At 48.8% G+C, this 19,930-nt stretch overlaps 1 protein-coding gene across 1 annotated transcript in view; it reads left to right on the forward strand.

The window, feature by feature from the left end:
- LTN1 (listerin E3 ubiquitin protein ligase 1) overlaps nt 1–19,930 on the forward strand; it is a 488,777-nt gene that overhangs the window by 216,068 nt on the left and 252,779 nt on the right. Inside the window, exon 16 of the mRNA XM_069204077.1 lies at nt 1,621–1,819. Within this exon, the coding sequence (XP_069060178.1) occupies nt 1,621–1,819 (199 nt within the window). The remainder of the gene's footprint in view (nt 1–1,620; nt 1,820–19,930) is intronic.

Raw genomic sequence — 19,930 nt, forward strand, 5'->3', positions numbered from 1 at the left:
GATAGCCCCGTCGCACTTTCCACTAGGTCTGGCTCATGATGTGCTTATAGCAGGACATTTGGGGCAGGAGAAGATCTTTGAGAGGCTTGTCACCCACTTTTACTGGCCCCAAATGTGCTGGCACTCATATGCTCATTTCAGGTCTTGCCAAACTTGTCAGCAAGTGGCAAGAGTGGGGAGGAAGTGCAAGGCCCCCCTCCAACCTTTTCCTGTCGTGAGCACCCCTTTCGAGTGGGTGGGCATTGACATTGTGGTGCCTCTGGATCCCAAGTCACCCAAGTGCACACTGCCACTTGATACCCAGAAGCTATCTCTCGGAGGTCGATGACAGCCCCTGTGGTTGGCCGGGGCATTGTTGGGGATTTTCACCTTCATGGCGTCCCCCAAGGAGGTGGTATCTGTCAGAGGTACCAACTTCATATCTGCCTATATGAAGTCACTGTGAAAGGAGTGTGGGGCAACCTACAAGTTCACCACTTCTTACCACCACCAAGAAAATGGGTTGGTTGAAAGATTCAATTGCACCCTGAAGCGCATGATTATGGGTCTCTTAGAACCCCTGATGCATAAGTGGGACTTCCTCATGCCATGCCTTCTCTTTGCTTACAGGGAGGTACCACATGAAGGATCTTGGTTTTAGCCCCTTTCAGCTGCTGTATGGCCACCCTGTGAGGGGACCTCTAAGTCTGGCAAAGGGGGGCTTGGAGAAAACCTCCTGTAAGTCACCCCCTAGGATGAGTTTAGCTATGTACTGACCTTTGGAAACCACACTGCGCACTTCAGAAAACTCACTCAGGCAAACCTAGACGCACCCAGGAGGACATGAAATGGTGGTGTGACCAGAATGCCACTCTGGCTGAGTTTCAGCCTGGCCAGAAAGTGTGGGTGATGGCCCCAGTGGAGCCTCATGTGCTCCAGAACAAGTGGACTGGGCCTTTTGAGGTGGTGGAGCGCAAGAGTGATGTCACCTATCTGGTGAACTTGCAGACTCCCAGGAACCCTTTGAGGGTTCTGCATGTGAACCACCTCAGACCTCACTTTGAGAGGTCTGAATTGACTCTGCTCTTGGCAACAGATGATGGGGTGGAGGAGGAGAGTGAGCCTTTCCCTGACCTCCTGTCTGCCCAGCAGAAAGATGGGTCTGTGGAGAGTGTTAACCTCTCCCCAACACAGACCCCAGAGCAACAGAGGGACTGTCACCAGTGTTTCTAAGTGCTAGATTCAAGTTTTATCTTTGAAAATTTGTAACTTTGCTTGTGTATGTTGGATTTTTGTTGTTTGGTCTTGTTTTACTCAGATAAATATTGACTATTTTTCTAAACTGGTGTTGAGTACTTTTGTGGTGTTTTCACTATGTTACTGTGTGTGATTGTACAAATACCTTACACATTACCTCTGATATAAGCCTGACTGCTTGTGCCAAGCTACCAAGAGGGTGAGTGAGCAGGGGTTATCCTAGGAGTGTACCTCCCTTACCCTGACTAGAGTGAGGGTCCCTGCTTGGACAAAGGGCAAACTGACTGCCAACCAGAGTCCCCATTTCTAACAATGCCATTATTTTTAACATACAATGTTTATTCTTCTCATTAATATACAATGTTTATTTTTTTCTGCTTTCAGTGGTTAACTAAGCCTCTCATGGATGGAAGACTAAGCTTGAATAGAATGATATCTGGAGAAGGCTTAATGTCAACTCCAACAACCAGACTGCCAAGTCACCTCTGTACTTCAGCACTATTGAGTAAACTGGCATTACTAATGCTCGAACAAGAAGCTCTGGAAAATAATGAGCTGGAGAAAAATCCAATTGTAATAACTTGTGAGTATTATAATCTCAGCATATGTTGAAGGAAAAATTCTGTAATTAAGTTTTGAGCAGTTCTCTGCATGAAAAGTGACTTTGCCAGCTGCACTGATTGCATCAGACGCTTCTCAAAGTAACAGTTTGATTGTGTTAAATATGTTTACATTGTTCCTCCATTGCTGTATATAGATGGATTCTTCTTCTATGTTATACATTTATAATGTATTTTTTGTACTGGCAGGCACTTTCAAGAAATTTGGAGATTAGGCCCCTCCAACTCCTCATACCCCCCTGTCTGCTGTCTAGCGACCTCTATTCACCTCAAGCAGGCCAATGTTGGGGCGTGTGCTTGTGTTCTGTAGTTCCTGTTAGACATAAGCATACTCTCCCATCATTGTAATCGTTGAGTAATCTTCTGCCATCTTGGGTGTGCGCTGCACATTCTGTTTTGCAGAAGAATACCTCTGTTACTTATATGCTGGCAAGTGGAACACTAAACAGGACAGTACCATTGGTAGCAAATAATTGGGATTACTTTGGTGCACTGCCTGCAGTGAAGGTCATTTGGACTGAGAGCCTTGGATTCTAAATTGTTCATCCGTTCAAATTGTTTAAAAAAAAGGTTTAGGCATCTCTGTAAGATATTGAGATGCTGAATGGATTATAAAGGTGTTTGCAGTTAGTTTTAAAAGTTTTGACAGTCTTATTCTCAGTTTGCATCTACAGCCTCAAGTCAGCTTACTGTGTGCAGTGTCTCCACCTGGCAGGAGCAGGATTGCTTTGTAATGGGAACAAGGCAGCATAGATGCTTGCACTTCCTCTTTCATGCTTAGGCTCTGCACACAGTAGATGCCTGCTTAAACCACGTACAAATCTTGGTTGCCACTTTACTTCCTCTGCCTCCTTTTTCTCCCATTATTCTCTTCTGAGGGACCAGACCTACTTTAGATTGGGGCTCTGTATCCTTTATTTTTCTTTTCACATTGGTTTATTCCAGTGGTGATATGTTTTGTCCTTGTCTTTCTCTTCTATGCCTTATGTATCTGGGTTTAAAGAATGTGTTTTTGAATGAACAACATTCTTTCATGTGGCCTCTCTTCCGCTTAAAAAGTGTAGCAGTTGTGGCTCTTTTTCCATGAGGAGTTTGATAGCAGTATGTTTTGCCAGCAAGGTGGTTTCACTGTAGCGTTTTATCAAACCATTTCCCCTTTTGCAGTAAGCAACACCATTTGAAGTTTTCTTTATCCAAAAGACCTGGACAGACTGCAAGGATCCCTTGGTCGGCATGGTTTTTGTGATCAGCTAGAGCAGGAAAAGAGAGAATGTTTTTTATTTGTTTTTGTATTGTATGCTGTTAGGTGCTGCTTCCTTGCGTACAATGAATTTGTGGTAAGCCAGTACACCGGCCCTTTTTTGCATGCCCCTTGTGTTGATTTTACGTAATAATGAGCTCTGTACAGAGGTACCTCAATACTTATCACCCAGTCATTTTCGCTCCACGTATCTACTGCAGTATACTGAGGTTGTACTCTGGTATTCATGCCTTAAATCAGTGGTTCCCAACCTGTGGTCCAGGGACGGACTCCTGGGGTTCTGAGAAGCCTCAATGGGGGCCCTCGACTGCTTAGAATATTAAATAATATTAACAGATTAATAAAGTGTATATAAGTAAGGTGGCTAAATGCACAATTGAAAAATGTTAAACGTACTGCAAGTATCAAAGAATTCTAAATTGGAGGCTAAAAATTAAATTGGCATCCTCAGATTGATTTGTGGGAGCAGTGAAGGTGCATCAAACAGAATATAGTATGATAGTATGGATGATGAGTGGCTTCAACTGAATGTAGAGAAGCTCCGACCTTCCTATTAAAATTATTTTTTTATTTTTTATTTATATTTGTTTGCAAATTAAATAAAATGTGTTATCATTTGTGTATGTGTTTGATGAATGCTTGTTTCTGTATTTTTTGTGTATTGTTTTGCGGTTCAAATCATCAACCATGTTTATGCTGGGTGCCTCAGCTTCTACTAATAACTCAGCGGGGGTCCCCAGATTCCAATAATGATTTGTTGTGGGAGTCTCCGGGTTCCAGTAATGATAAAGTGGGGGGTCCACAGAAGTCAAAAGGTTAATCGAAAAGCCTTCAACACAGTATCCGCTTTCTGGGTTTGTCTGCTTGGATTGTACAATGCATTCTGTGTAGTAAGGGGCTTCTGCTCTAAATCCCTGTCTTTCTTCATTTGACATCACACTGGGCTCTGACTTGTCCACTGTAACACCAGATATCTGAGGTCAAATCATCACTCCGAGTAGGGACCACAATCCTAGTCCGGGCAAGCCACAACACAACCTAAGTTATCTTGTGCTCACCCTCTGGTAGCTTGCCACAGAACAGGCAGGCTTAACTTAGAAGGCAATGTGTAAAGTATTTGTGTAATAACTCATACCATAACACATTGAAAACACCACAAAAAGTACTTCACACCAGTTTAGGAAAATAGATAATATTTATCTGAATTAAATAAGACCAAAACAACATAAACCCAATATGGACAAGTCAAGGTATCAGTTTTCAAAGGTTTAAATGAGTCTTAATCCACAAGACTCTGGTTGTATCCTTTAAACACACAATATCTGGGATGTGTCAAAAATAACGGTGCAGAGGTGGAGATGCATCGGAAATTAAAGCGATGCATCTGCTTTTCCTGCACAGCAGAGGGAATACATTGTTTATTTCCATGTGGCAAGCTGATGCCTCGATTTCCGGGAGTGCAGCCTTGGCTCCTCACTATGATGCGGGGGCATTTTGACGCCCAGGGACGATGTGTGGAAAATCCAAAACCTGCTGGTAGGATGGAGCAGGTGCTGTGTCGATCCAGTAGACGATACATCGATTTTTTTCAGCCACGAGGCATGCGCTGTGTTGATTTTTCCAAGCGTTGCTTCGATCTTCCCATGTTCTGGATTTTGTCTTTTTGATGAAGTCTTTGTTGGCCCTGAGACTTCAGAACAGGAGGCAAACTCAGTCCAAGCCCTTGGAGAGCACTTGTGGAGGAAAGCAGAGTCCTTCCAGCAGAGTCAAGGACCAGCAGCAGCAGGGCAACGGTCAAGAGCAAAGCAGTCCTTATGAGTCCATGGGGTAGCACAGCAGTCCTTCTGACACAGTCCAGTTGTAGGTCCAGAAGTGTCTGATTTGAGGGGCTCACAGACCATAGTCCCCATTTCAACCCAGTCCTGTCTGCCAGGAGAACTGTTGGGGATTATCAGTCCTTTGTGTGGAGTCAGGCCAATAGCCTTTGAAGTGTGAGAGAGAGACCCTCCACCCTTCCGGTGCAGGAAGACCCATTAGTATGCTGATTCTGCTGAGTGTTCTGTGTTTTTGGCTGCCTGGTTGGAATGCACAAGAGGAGCTGTCAACCAGCATACACCAGACAGCAGCCTTTCAAACAGAGAGTAGTAAGGGCAGATAAATGACTCCTTTCTAAAAAGTGGCATTTCTAAAATAGTAATGCAAAATCCAACTTCACCAGTAAGTAGGATTTCTCACTACCATTCCAACCATACCAAACATGACAAGGCTACTCCTCTCAGATCAGAAATTACTACTTAAAAGTATATTAGGGAATTTCCAGTGCTGGCCTATGAGAGGAGCAGGCTACACAGTAGTGGAAAAAGACTGGGAGTTTTTCACTATCAGGACATGTGAAATGTATAAGTACATGTCCTGCCTTTTACTTACATAGCTCCCTGCCATACAGGTTACCTAGGGCCTACCTTAGGGGTGACTTCTGTGATAAAAGGGGAGTTTAAGGCTTGGCAAGTAGTTTTAAATGCCAAGTCGAAGTAGCAGTGAAACTGCAGATGCAGCCCTTTAAATGGCAGACCTGAGACACGGTTAAGGGGCAACTTATGTGGGTGGCACAATCAGTGCTGCAAGCCCATTAGCTGCATTTATTTACAGGCCCTGGGAACATTGAGAGCACTTTTCTAGAGATTTATAGGTGAATTAAATATGCCAATTGGGAGATTTTTCTCGAGCAGTACCCGTGTGCGCCATTAGGTGGCGTCGATTGACTCCAGGTCAGTCGTCAGCATCGTTCACAGCAGATATGACATTGCAGGTCCTCTATAGGAGGCACTTTTTGACAGTTCTTTTTTCAACTTTTGTTGAAGCTTTTTTGAGTGTTTCTATTCTGGTGCGTTGAGGGATGTCTTCATGTAAGACCGGCTCAACCCTACAGATCCTGCATTTGGTTGATATCCGTGACGGATCTGCACTAGTGTGCCTTTGGTTTTTTAAGTGCTACCACAACCCAAAGTCGTGCTCCGAGTGCCGGGGTGTGAATCCAAAGGCTTTGAAGGAGCGGTCCCTAAAGCTGATGGTGGCCCAGCACCCAAGGATCCATTCATGGATCTGAATCTGCGCGGTACTGCCACTTTGACCTTTCCCAGTGCCGGTTCCAATGCCGATGCTCCTGGGGGCTGCCTGCGCCCCCGGGCAGTGCCTCCCCCATTCTCATTCCCAACACAGAGCTGGATGGGTGTCATACAATGCTGATTCCGGTGCCGACAGGGGATCCAGAGCCTTATTACTATGGGCTAGGTTCGGTGGAGAGAGAGAGAGGGATCGCTGGACTCTTTAGAATACCTGCTCCAAGACCCTATAGACTGTCTTATGGACCTGGGTGAAGGGAAGGGCCTGGATAGCTCCCCAGATACTGGCATGCTCTCTCCCCCTTCTGTGGGTATGGAGGAGGGAACTTCATATTCAATGGTGGTGCAGAGAGCGGCTGAGGTTCCGGCGTACCCTCCTGACATAGGTGCTTCAGAGTGGGGCTTTCTCCTCTAAACCCCGGCTCCCCTTTAATGAAGCCCTTACAGATGTCCTAGTGGGTACCTGGTCCAAACCCAGCACAGCGGCTCCTGTGAACAGGACAATTGCCTGCACCATCGGCCTTCACCTGGTGTCCCAGGTTTCCTAATGCAACACTCCAACCCTGAGAGCTTGGTCATTCAAGCCTTCACCTCTGAGGGTGCATTCCCTTTCGCACCCCCGAAAGGGAATCCAATGGCTGGACACACTTGGGAAGAAGATGTTTTCTTCTGCCAGCCTGGAATTGCTGTCTGTGAACACTGCATGCATTTTGGGCTGTTATTTCCACATGCTGTGGGATATGGTTTTGCATGTGCTGCCACAGGTCCCGAAGGAGACCTGGGCTGTACTTTACCAAGCAGTTGCTGATGGGATAGACACAGCAAAGTTCACGATCCAGTGAGGACTGGACACAAGCGACTCACTGGGCAGAGCGGTTGCTTTGGACAGTGGCCTTGTGGTGTCACGCTTGGTTGAGGACGTCTGGCTTTTTGGGGGATGTCCAAACCAACCTTCTTGACATGCCCTTTCATGTCACTTGCTCTTCGGAGGGAAAGCAGACTCGTTGCTCAAGCGTTTCAAGGATTCTCATGCTACGGCCGGGTCCTTGGGCCTCCCTGCAGCTCCTCATCCCCTTTAGTCTGATTTGTGCCCCTTTTGTGACAATGCAAGGACCGCCCAGACACGTCCGTTTCCCCCTCCTCCCCGTCTTGCCCATGCTGCCCAGCCTCTGCGTGGCTGGGGACATGAGATCTAGCGTCCTCATGGATCGGGGAGCCAGTGGCTTGGCCAGTCCACAGCCACGCCTCCTCAAGCATCCTCTAAATCATCTTAGTCCGGTGTTTCCCCACTAGTGACAAGTCAGAGGCTGGCAGTCCATCACCTCAGACAGGTGAGATTTGCAGTTAGTCCGAAGGGGCTACTCCCTCCTCTTCAATACTTCCTCTCCATCCATGCCACCATCCTACGATTGGATGACGGAGGATCACTTAGCACTTCTCAGAGAGGAAGTTATGGCTCTCTTGGCCAAGGGAGCCATAGACAGGAGTTCTCTGCCAGAAGTAGGTCATGGTTGTTATTCTGGTAGCCAAAAAGGACATGGGCCTCTGCCCTATCTTAGACCTTCAGTCCCCCAATCTCCTCAAAATGTTCAAAATGCTCACTCGGGCTCTATCTGCCCTCGAACCAGGAGACTGGATGGTGGCTTTGGAGTTGAAGGACGCATATTTCCATATCCCTGTCCTAACTGCCACAGACGTTACTTTGGGTTCACGGTAGGCCATAAGCACTTTCAGTTCACCATGCTCCCCTTGGCCTTACCGGCGCCACTTGGGTGTTCACAAAGGTGATGGCGGTGGTTGCAGCTCATCTGTGCAGATTTTCTTCCCCTATCTCGAGGACTGACTGTTAAAGGTAGTCTCCCCCCTGGCTATCGTCTCACACCTCCACACTATGATGGACCTCCTGCATTAGCAGGGGTTCACTATAAACCTGCCGAAGTTACACCTGACACCCTCTCAGACACACTGTTTCATTGGAGCTGTTTTGGACTTAGTGCATTTTCGGGCTTATCCACTCCAGCAGCGAGTTCAGGATATTCAGGCTCTGATACCGATGTTTCAGCCTCTATCCTAGCTGAGAATGACTCTGAGGCTGCTTGGTCTCATGACCTCCTACATCATGCTGGTGACACATGCCAGGTGACGTTTATGGGCTCTGCAGTGGGATCTGAAGTTCCTGTGGACGCAACATCAGGGGAATCTCTCCAACATGGTCCAGTTCTCAGACAGAGCAGCACAAGACCTGTAGTGGTGGTTAACAAACCGCGATTGGGTCAGAGGCTGATCCCTCTCCCTTCCCTGACCACATCCGACAGTAGTGGCAGATGCGTCACTCCTGGGATGAGGCGGCCATCTGGGAGAGGCAGAGATCAGAGGCATCTGTGTCTGGCTGGGTCTGGACTCCACATAAACCCGTTGGAACTCTGGGTGATAAAACTAGTATTGAAAGCATTTCTTCCTTCTCAAAGGGAAGATAGTGCAGGTGTTCACGGACAACACCACCGCCATGTGGTACTGCAACAAGTAGGGTGGAGTGGGGTCGTGGATCCTTTGTCAAGAGACTCTGCACCTCTGGATGTGGCTGGAACAACAGGGCATTTCCCTACTGGTTCAACATCTGGTGGGCTCTCTGAACGTCAGAGCAGACAAATTCAGACGAAAATGCTTAGTCGATCACGAATGGTGCCTCCATCTGGAGGTGGCTCAAGGTCTTTTTCTTCAGTGAGGAGAGCCTTGGTTAGATCTGTTCGCCTCCACAGAGAACGCAAAATGCCAGCCATATTGCACGTTGGCGTTTTCAAGGCAGTAAGTGCTCAGTGACACTTTTCATCTCAAGTCGAAGTCAGACCTTTTCCCCCATTTAGCAAAGTCCCCTCTTTCTGGCATGGTTACCCCAATGTTTGGCTGCAGTCAGTGTGCTTAGACTGTTTTCACTGGGATCCTGCTAATCAGGACCCAAGCGATTGTGCTCTCTCTCCTCTAAATTTGGTTGTCTTGGTACTTCTTACACCCCTCAATTGGCATACTGGTGTATGGTTCCTTAGAGGATCCCCCTGATCTGCTCCTACCAGTCTTCCAGGGTCTGCAGACAACCCACGCTGCTGCAGCCCCTCAGACACGATTCTGCCCTCCTGCTACTTTACCAGCTCAAGCAGGGGAACAGCAGAACAAAGGATTTCCTGTAAGAGAAGGGTGCATCCTCCTCTTCTTTGGAAATGGGTGTTACTGGGCTGGTGAGGGGTAGCCTCCTTACACCACCAGACTGTTTGAAAGGCACATTTGGTGACATTCTTGCATAATCTGGTTAGCACCAGTCTCCAGGGGCCACTGGTCCCTGCACTGGCATGAAACACCCCTAGGTTGGTGCCCAGAGCTCCTCCAGGTGGCCACTTGGGTCTGCCATCTTAGATCCAAGATGGGCAGCGTCCACTGGGAGCATCTGACTGGGTAGATGTAGGAGGCTGGCCTGGCTTATAGTGGGTACCTTGTGGTACTTACACACTGTGCCAGGTCCAGTTATCCCTTATTAGTAGAATAGAGGTGTTTCTAGCAGCTTAGGCAGATAGAAGGTAGCTATGGCAAAGCAGCTTAGGCTGAACTAGGAGACATGCAAAGCTCCTACTATACCACTTATATCATACAGCACAATATCATAAGAAAACGCAATACACAGAATTACTTAAAATAGAGGTACTTTATTTTTATGACAATATGGCAAAAGTATCTCAGTGAGTACCCTCAGTTAGAAGGTAAGTAATATACACAAGTCATATGTACACAAACCCAAAACAGGTAAGTAATAGTAAGAAAAGTAATGCAAACAGTGTAGAATTACAATAGGAAGCAATAGGCGAACATAGGTCTAGGGGCAACACAAACCATATACTCCAAAAGTGGAATGCAAATCACAAATGGACCCCAGACCTATGGGAGCTTATAGAGGGTCGCTGGGACTGTAAGAAAACAGGCAGGGTGTCCAAGATACCCCACCCCAAGACCCTGAAAAGTAGGAGTAAAGTACCCCCACTACCCCAATAGGACACAATAGTCGTGATAGGGGGATTCTGCAAGAACCACAAACGCCAGCAAAGCACTGAAGACGGATTCCTGGAACTGAGGACCTGCAAGGCAAGGGGACCAAGTCCAAGAGTTGCGATAGTGTCCAGAGGGGGCAGGAGCCCAGGAAACCCCGGATGAAGGTGCAAGACGGCTGCCTCCGGAAGGAAGAAGCCTAAGATTCTGCAACACCGAAGAGAGCTAGGAACTTCTCCTTCAGGTGGCAGATGTCCCACGGCGTTCTGAAGGTTGCAGAAGTGTTTTCATGCAGAAATACCGCAAACAAGCCTTGCTAGCTGCAATCGTCACGGTAGAGGTTTTTGGGTGCTGCTGGGGACCAGGAAGGACCAGGATGTCGCCCCTTGGAGGAGGAGACCGAGGGGGCGCTCAGCAACTCAGAGAGCCCTCACAGAAGCAGGCAGCACCCGCAGAGGTACCGGAGCAGGCACTTAGAAGATTCGTGAACCGGAGATGACTCAGAGTCACAAAGGAGGGTCTCACGACGTCGGAGTCCAACTCAGAGGGTTGAGCACTGCAGGATGGAGTGCTGGGGACCCAGGCTAGGCTGTGCACAAAGGCATCCTTGGAGAAGTGCACAGAAGCCGGAGCAGCTGCAAATCACGCAGTACACAGGTTTGCAGTCTAGCGTGGGGAGGCAAGGACTTACCTCCACCAAACTTGGACTGAAGGATCACTGGACTGTGGGGGTCACTTGGATATAGCTCCTGTGTTCCAGGGACCACGCTCGTCAGGATGAGAGGGGGGCCCATGGGACCGGTGATGCAGTCTTTTGGTGCCTGCGTTAGCAGGGGTAAGATTCCATCGACCCACTGGAGATTTCTTCTTGGCTTCCAGTGCAGGGTGAAGGCAGACAGCCCCCAGAGTATGCACCTCCAGGAAACAGTTGAGAAAGTCGGCAGGATGAGGCGCTACAATGTTGCTGGTAGTCGTCTTGCTACTTTGTTGCGGTTTTGCAGGTGTCCTTGAGCAGTCAGCAGTCGATCCTTGGCAGAAGTCAAAGGAGGAAGTGCAGAGGAACTCTGGTGAGCTCTTGAATTCGCTATCTGAAGAATACCCCAGAGGAGAGACCCTAAATAGCCAGAAAACAAGGTTTGGCTACCAAGAAAGGAGGATTGGCTACCGAGAAAGGTAAGAGCCTATCAGAGGGGGTCTCTGACGTCACCTGCTGGCACTGGCCACTCAGAGCAGTCCAGTGTGCCCCCAACACCTCTGTTTCCAAGATGGCAGAGGTCTGGGACTCACTGGAGGAGCTCTGGGCACCTCTCCTGGGAGGTACTGGTCAGGGGAGTGGTCACTCTCCTTTCCTTTGCCCAGTTTCGCGCCAGAGCAGGTCTGGGGGATCCCTGAACCGGTGTAGACTGGTTTAATGCAGAGATGGGCACCATCTGTGCCCATCAAAGTATTTCCAGAGGCTGGGGGAGGCTACTCCTCCCCAGCCCTTCACACCTATTTGCAAAGGGAGAGGGTGTAACACTCCCTCTCAGAGGAAGTCCTTTGTTCTGCCTTCCTGGGCCGGGGCTGCCCAGACCCCAGGAGGGAAGAATCCTGTCTGAGGGGTTGGCAGCAGCTGCAGTGGAAACCCCAGAAAGGCAGTTTGGCAGTACCCGGGGTTCTGTGCTAGAGACCCGGGCGATCATGGAATTGTCACCCCCAATACCAGAATGGTATTGGGGGTGACAATTCCATGATCTTAGACATGTTACATGGCCATGTTCGGAGTTACCATTGTGACGCTATACATAGATAATGACCTATGTATAGTGCACGCGTGTAATGGTGTCCCCGCACTCACAAAGTCCGGAAAAATTGCCCTGAACGATGTGGGGCACCTTGGCTAGTGCCAGGGTGCCCACACACTAAGTAACTTGGCACCCAGCCTTCACCAAGTGAGGGTTAGACATATAGGTGACTTATAAGTTTCTTATGTGCAGTGAAAAATGGCAGTGAGATAACGTGGACGTTATTTCACTCAGGCTGCAGTGGCAGGCCTGTGTAAGAATTGCCTGAGCTCCCTATGGGTGGCAAAAGAAATGCTGCAGCCCATAGGGATCTCCTGGAACCCCAATACCCTGGGTACCTAAGTACCATATATAAGGGAATTATATTGGTGTACCAGTGTGCCAATGAAAATTGGTAAATTTAGTCACTAGCCTACAGTGACAAATTTAGAAAGCAGAGAGAGCATAAACTCTGAGGTTCTGATTAGCAGAGCCTCAGTGATACAGTTAGGCACTGTAGGAAGTTGGCTCTGTATGTGTTATTTCAAAGTAAGGAATAGCATGCACAGAGTCCAAGGGTTCCCCTTAGAGGTAAAATAGTGGTAAAAAGAGATAATACTAATGCTCTATTTTGTGGTAGTGTGGTCGAGCAGTAGGCTTATCCAAGGAGTAGTGTTAAGCATTTGTTGTACATACACACAGGCAATAAATGAGGTACACACACTCAGAGACAAATCCAGCCAATAGGTTTTGTTATAGAAAAATATATTTTCTTAGTTTATTTTAAGAACCACAGGTTCAAATTTTACATGTAATATCTTGTTTGAAAGGTATTGCAGGTAAGTACTCTAGGAACTTTGAATCATTACTTTAGCATGTATACTTTTCACATAAAACACAATAAGCTGTTTTAAAAGTGGACACAGTGCAATTTTCACAGTTCCTGGGGGAGGTAAGTTATTGTTAGTTTTCACAGGTAAGTAAGTCACTTACAGTTCTCAGTTTTTGGTCCAAGGTAGCCCACCGTTGGGGGTTCAGAGCAACCCCAAAGTTATCGCACCAGCAGCTCAGGGCCGGTCAGGTGCAAAGGTCAAAGAGGTGCCCAAAACACATAGGCTATAATGGAGAGAAGGGGTGCCCCGGTTCCAGTCTGCCTGCAGGTAAGTACCCGCGTCTTCGGAGGGCAGACCAGGGGGGTTTTGTAGGGCACCGGGGGGGACACAAAGTAGCACAGAAAGTACACCCTCAGCAGCGCGGGGGCGGCCGGGTGCAGTGTGCAAACCCGCGTCGGGTTTCCTTCAGGTTTCAATGGGAGACCAAGGGGTCTCTTCAGCGATGCAGGCAGGCAAGGGGGGGGGGGCTCCTCGGAGTAGCCACCACCTGGGCAAGGGAGAGGGCCTCCTGGGGGTCACTCCTGCACAGAAGTTCCGTTTCTTTAGGGGCTGGGGGCTGCGGGTGCAGGGTCTTTTCCAGCCGTCGGGAAATGGAGTTCAGACAGTCGCGGTCAGGGGGAGCCTGGGGATTCCCTCTGCAGGCGTCGCTGTGGGGGCTCAGGGGGGACAACTTTGGTTACTCACAGTCGTAGAGTCGCCGGAGGGTCCTCCCTGAGTTGGTGGTTCTCCACCAGTCGAGTCGGGGTCGCCGGGTGCAGTGTTGCAAGTCTCACGCTTCTTGCGGGGAATTGCAGGGGTCTTTAAATCTGCTCCTTGTAACAAAGTTGCAGTTCTTTTGGAGCAGTGCCGCTGTCCTCGGGAGTTTCTTGTCTTTTTCGAAGCAGGGCAGTCCTCAGAGGATTCAGAGGTCGCTGGTCCCTTGGAAAGCGTCGCTGGAGCAGGTTCTTTGGAAGGCAGGAGACAGGCCGGTAAGTCTGGGGCCAAGGCAGTTGGTGTCTTCTGGTCTTCCTCTGCAGGGGTTTGTCAGCTTGGCAGTCCTTCTTCTTGTAGTTGCGGGAATCTAAATCTTTAGGTTCAGGGAAGCCCTTAAATACTAAATTTAAGGGCGTGTTTAGGTCTGGGGCGTTAGTAGCCAATGGCTACTAGCCCTGAGGGTGGGTACACCCTCTTTGTGCCTCCTCCCAAGGGGAGGGGGTCACATCCCTAATCCTATTGGGGGAATCCTCCATCTGCAAGATGGAGGATTTCTAAAAGTTAGTCACCTCAGCTCAGGACACCTTAGGGGCTGTCCTGACTGGCCAGTGACTCCTCCTTGTTGCTTTCTTTGTTCCCTCCAGCCTTGCCGCCAAAAGTGGGGGCCGTGGCCGGAGGGGGCGGGCAACTCCACTAAGCTGGAGTGCCCTGCTGGGCTGTGACAAAGGGGTGAGCCTTTGAGGCTCACCGCCAGGTGTTACAGCTCCTGCCTGGGGGAGGTGTTAGCATCTCCACCCAGTGCAGGCTTTGTTACTGGCCTCAGAGTGACAAAGGCACTCTCCTCATGGGGCCAGCAACATGTCTCTAGTGTGGCAGGCTGCTGGAACCAGTCAGCCTACAAAGATAGTCGGTTAAGTTTCAGGGGGCACCTCTAAGGTGCCCTCTGTGGTGTATTTTACAATAAAATGTACACTGGCATGAGTGTGCATTTATTGTGCTGAGAAGTTTGATACCAAACTTCCCAGTTTTCAGTGTAGCCATTATGGTGCTGTGGAGTTCGTGTAAAACAGACTCCCAGACCATATACTCTTATGGCTACCCTGCACTTACAATGTCTAAGGTTTTGCTTAGACACTGTAGGGGCACAGTGCTCATGCACTGGTACCCTCACCTATGGTATAGTGCACCCTGCCTTAGGGCTGTAAGGCCTGCTAGAGGGGTGTCTTACCTATACTGCATAGGCAGTGAGAGGCTGGCATGGCACCCTGAGGGGAGTGCCATGTCGACTTACTCATTTTGTTCTCACTAGCACACACAAGCTGGTAAGCAGTGTGTCTGTGCTGGGTGAGGGGTCTCTAGGGTGGCATAATACATGCTGCAGCCCTTAGAGACCTTCCCTGGCATCAGGGCCCTTGGTACCAGAGGTACCAGTTACAAGGGACTTATCTGGGTGCCAGGGTGTGCCAATTGTGGAATCAAAAGTACAGGTTAGGGAAAGAACACTGGTGCTGGGGCCTGGTTAGCAGGCCTCAGCACACTTTCAATTCAAAACATAGCATCAGCAAAGGCAAAAAGTCAGGGGGTAACCATGCCAAGGAGGCATTTCCTTACACAACCCCCCCCAAACGAAAGAGGATGAGACTAACCTTTCCCAAGAGAGTCTTCATTTTCTAAGTGGAAGAACCTGGAAAGGCCATCTGCATTGGCATGGGCAGTCCCAGGTCTGTGTTCCACTATAAAGTCCATTCCCTGTAGGGAGATGGACCACCTCAACAGTTTTGGATTTTCACCTTTCATTTGCATCAGCCATCTGAGAGGTCTGTGGTCAGTCTGAACTAGGAAGTGAGTACCAAAGAGGTATGGTCTCAGCTTCTTCAGGGACCAAACCACAGCAAAGGCCTCCCTCTCAATGGCACTCCAACGCTGCTCCCTGGGGAGTAACCTCCTGCTAATGAAAGCAACAGGCTGGTCAAGGCCATCATCATTTGTTTGGGACAAAACTGCCCCTATCCCATGTTCAGAGGCATCTGTTTGCACAATGAACTGCTTGGAGTAATCTGGAGCTTTTAGAACTGGTGCTGTGCACATAGCTTGTTTCAGGGTGTCAAAGGCCTGTTGGCATTGTACAGTCCAGTTTACTTTCTTGGGCATTTTCTTGGAGGTGAGTTCTGTGAGGGCTGTCACAATGGATCCATATCCCTTCACAAACCTCCTGTAGTACCCAGTCAAGCCAAGGAATGCCCTGACTTGAGTCTGGGTTTTTGGAGCTGCCCAGTCCAGAATAGTCTGGATCTTAGGCTGGAGTGGCTGAACTTGGCCTCCACCTACAAGTTGTCCCAAGTAAACCACAGTTCCCTGCCCTATCTGGCATTTGGATGCCTTGATAGAGAGGCCTGCAGATTGCAGAGCCTTCAAAACCTTCTTCAGGTGGACCAGGTGATCCTGCCAGGTGGAGCTGAAGACAGCAATATCATCAAGATAAGCTGCACTAAAGGATTCCAGCCCAGCAAGGACTTGATTCACCAACCTTTGGAAGGTGGCAGGGGCATTCTTTAAACCAAAGGGCATAACAGTGAACTGATAATGCCCATCAGGTGTGGAGAATGCTGTCTTTTCTTTTGCTCCAGGGGCCATTTTGATTTGCCAGTACCATGCTGTTAAGTCAAAGGTACTTAAGAATTTGGCAGCCCCTAATTTGTCTGTTAGCTCATCAGCTCTAGGAATGGGATGAGCATCTGTCTTGGTGACAGAATTGAGCCCTCTGTAGTCCACACAAAACCTCATCTCTCTCTTTCCTTCTTTGGTGTGAGGTTTGGGGACTAAGACCACTGGGCTAGCCCAGGGGCTGTCAGAGTACTCAATTACTCCCAATTCCAGCATCTTGTGGACTTCCACCTTGATGCTTTCCTTAACTTGGTCAGACTGTCTAAATATTTTGTTTTTGACAGGCATGCTGTCTCCTGTGTCCACATCATGGGTACACAGGTGGGTCTGACCAGGGGTTAGGGAAAAGAGTTCAGCAAACTGCTGCAGGACCTTCCTGCAGTCAGACTGCTGTTGGCTAGAGAGGGTGTCTGAGTAGATCACTCCATCTACTGAGCCATCTTTAGGGTCTGATGAGAGGAGATCAGGGAGAGGTTCACTCTCAGCTTCCTGGTCCTCATCTGTTACCATCAACAGATTTACATCAGCCCTGTCATGGAAGAGCTTAAGGCGGTTCACATGGATCACCCTCTTGGGGCTCCTGCTTGTGCCCAGGTCTACCAGGTAGGTGACCTGACTCTTCCTTTCAAGTACTGGGTAAGGGCCACTCCATTTGTCCTGGAGTGCCCTGGGAGCCACAGGCTCCAGAACCCAGACTTTCTGCCCTGGTTGGAATTCAACCAGTGCAGCCTTTTGGTCATACCACAACTTCTGGAGTTGTTGGCTGGCCTCAAGGTTTTTACTTGCTTTTTCCATGTACTCTGCCATCCTTGAGCGAAGGCCAAGTACATAGTCCACTATGTCTTGTTTAGGCTCATGAAGAGGTCTCTCCCAGCCTTCTTTAACAAGAGCAAGTGGTCCCCTTACAGGGTGGCCAAACAGAAGTTCAAAGGGTGAGAATCCTACTCCCTTCTGAGGCACCTCTCTGTAAGCAAAAAGCAGACATGGCAGGAGGACATCCCATCTCCTTTTGAGTTTTTCTGGGAGCCCCATGATCATGCCCTTTAATGTCTTGTTGAATCTCTCAACAAGGCCATTAGTTTGTGGATGATATGGTGTAGTGAATTTGTAAGTCACTCCACACTCATTCCACATGTGTTTTAGGTATGCTGACATGAAGTTGGTACCTCTGTCAGATACCACCTCCTTAGGAAAACCCACTCTGGTAAAGATACCAATAAGGGCCTTGGCTACTGCAGGGGCAGTAGTCGACCTAAGGGGAATAGCTTCAGGATACCTAGTAGCATGATCCACTACTACTAGGATGTACATATTTCCTGAGGCTGTGGGAGGTTCTAGTGGACCAACTATGTCCACACCCACTCTTTCAAAGGGGACCCCCACCACTGGAAGTGGAATGAGGGGGGCCTTTGGGTGCCCACCTGTCTTACCACTGGATTGACAGGTGGGGCAGGAGAGGCAAAACTCCTTAACCTTCTGGGACATATTGGGCCAGTAGAAGTGGTTGACTAACCTCTCCCACGTCTTGGTTTGTCCCAAATGCCCAGCAAGGGGAATATCATGGGCTAAGGTCAGAATAAACTCTCTGAAACCCTGAGGCACTACCACTCTCCTAGTGGCACCAGGTTTGGGATCTCTTGCCTCAGTGTACAGGAGTCCATCTTCCCAATAGACCCTATGTGTTCCATTTTTCTTGCCTTTGGACTCTTCAGCAGCTTGCTGCCTAAGGCTTCAAGAGAGGGACAGGTTTCTTGTCCCTTACACAACTCTTCCCTTGAGGGTCCCCCTGGGCCCAAGAGCTCAACCTGATAAGGTTCCAGCTCCATAGGCTCAGTTCCCTCAGAGGGCAGAACTTCTTCCTGAGAAGAGAGGTTCTCTTTTTGGTGTTGTGTTGCAGCTGGTTTCCCAGCTGACTTTCCTTGTCTCTTGGTAGGCTGGGCCATTTTTCCAGACTCCAGCTCTACTTTTTCACCCTGTGCCTTGCACTGTGCCCTAGTCTTGACACACACCAGTTCAGGGATACCCAGCATGGCTGCATGGGTTTTTAGTTCTACCTCAGCCCATGCTGAGGACTCCAGGTCATTTCCAAGCAAACAGTCTACTGGGATATTCGAGGAGACCACCACCTGTTTCAGCCCATTGACCCCTCCCCACTCTAAAGTTACCATAGCCATGGGATGTACTTTAGTTTGATTGTCAGCATTGGTGACTGGATAGGTTTGTCCAGTCAGGTATTGGCCAGGGGAAACCAGTTTCTCTGTCACCATGGTGACACTGGCACCTGTATCCCTCAGGCCCTCTACACTTGTCCCATTAATTAAGAGCTGCTGCCTGTATTTTTGCATGTTAGGGGGCCAGGCAGCCAGTGTGGCTAAATCCACCCCACCCTCAGAGACTAATGTAGCTTCAGTGTGACACCTGATTTGCTCTGGGCACACTGTTGATCCCACTTGGAGACTGGCCATTCCAGTTTTAGCTGGATGGGAGTTAGAAGTGGTATCTTTCTTGGGACAGGCCTTGTCTCCAGTTTGGTGTCCAGACTGACTACAGTTTCGACACCAGGCCTTTTTGGGATCAAAGTTTTTACCCTTGTACCCAGGATTGTTTTGTGAAGAGGCTCTGGGCCCACCCTCCTGTGCAGGTTTTTGGGGGCCTGTAGAAGACTCTTTACTATTTTTATTTTTGGCTGTCTCACCACCTTTCCCCTCGGGAGGTTTTGTGACCCCTTTCTTTTGGTCACCCCCTGTGGAAGTTTTGGACACCCTAGTCTTGACCCAATGGTCCTCCTTCTTTCCCAATTCTTGGGGAGAAATTGGTCCTAGGTCCACCAGATGCTGATGCAGTTTGTCATTGAAACAATTACTTAACAGGTGTTCTTTCACAAATAAATTGTACAGCCCATCATAATTACTTACACCACTGCCTTGAATCCAACCATCTAGTGTTTTTACTGAGTAGTCTACAAAGTCAACCCAGGTCTGGCTCGAGGATTTTTGAGCCCCCCTGAATCTAATCCTATACTCCTCAGTGGAGAATCCAAAGCCCTCAATCAGGGTACCCTTCATGAGGTCATAAGATTCTGCATCTTTTCCAGAGAGTGTGAGGAGTCTATCCCTACACTTTCCTGTGAACATTTCCCAAAGAAGAGCACCCCAGTGAGATTTTTTCACTTTTCTGGTTACACAAGCCCTCTCAAAAGCTGTGAACCATTTGGTGATGTCATCACCATCTTCATATTTAGTTACAATCCCTTTAGGGATTTTCAACATGTCAGGAGAATCTCTGACCCTATTTATGTTGCTGCCACCATTGATGGGTCCTAGGCCCATCTCTTGCCTTTCCCTTTCTATGGCTAGGATCTGTCTTTCCAAAGCCAATCTTTTGGCCATCCTGGCTAACTGGATGTCCTCTTCACTGGAGTTATCCTCAGTGATATCAGAGTTGTTGGCCCCTCCTGTGAGGGAACCAGCATCTCTGACTATTATTTGTGGAGTCAGGGCTTGAGAGGCCCTGTTCTCCCTAAATAGGACTGGTAGGGGGGAATTTTCCTCCAAGTCACTATCTTCATCCTCTGTGTTGCCATCCTCAGAGGGGTTGGCCTTTTCAAACTCTGCCAACAGCTCCTGGAGCTGTAGTTTGGAAGGTC

This window comes from Pleurodeles waltl, chromosome 8, assembly GCF_031143425.1.
Source record: "Pleurodeles waltl isolate 20211129_DDA chromosome 8, aPleWal1.hap1.20221129, whole genome shotgun sequence".
NCBI lineage: Eukaryota > Metazoa > Chordata > Amphibia > Caudata > Salamandridae > Pleurodeles > Pleurodeles waltl.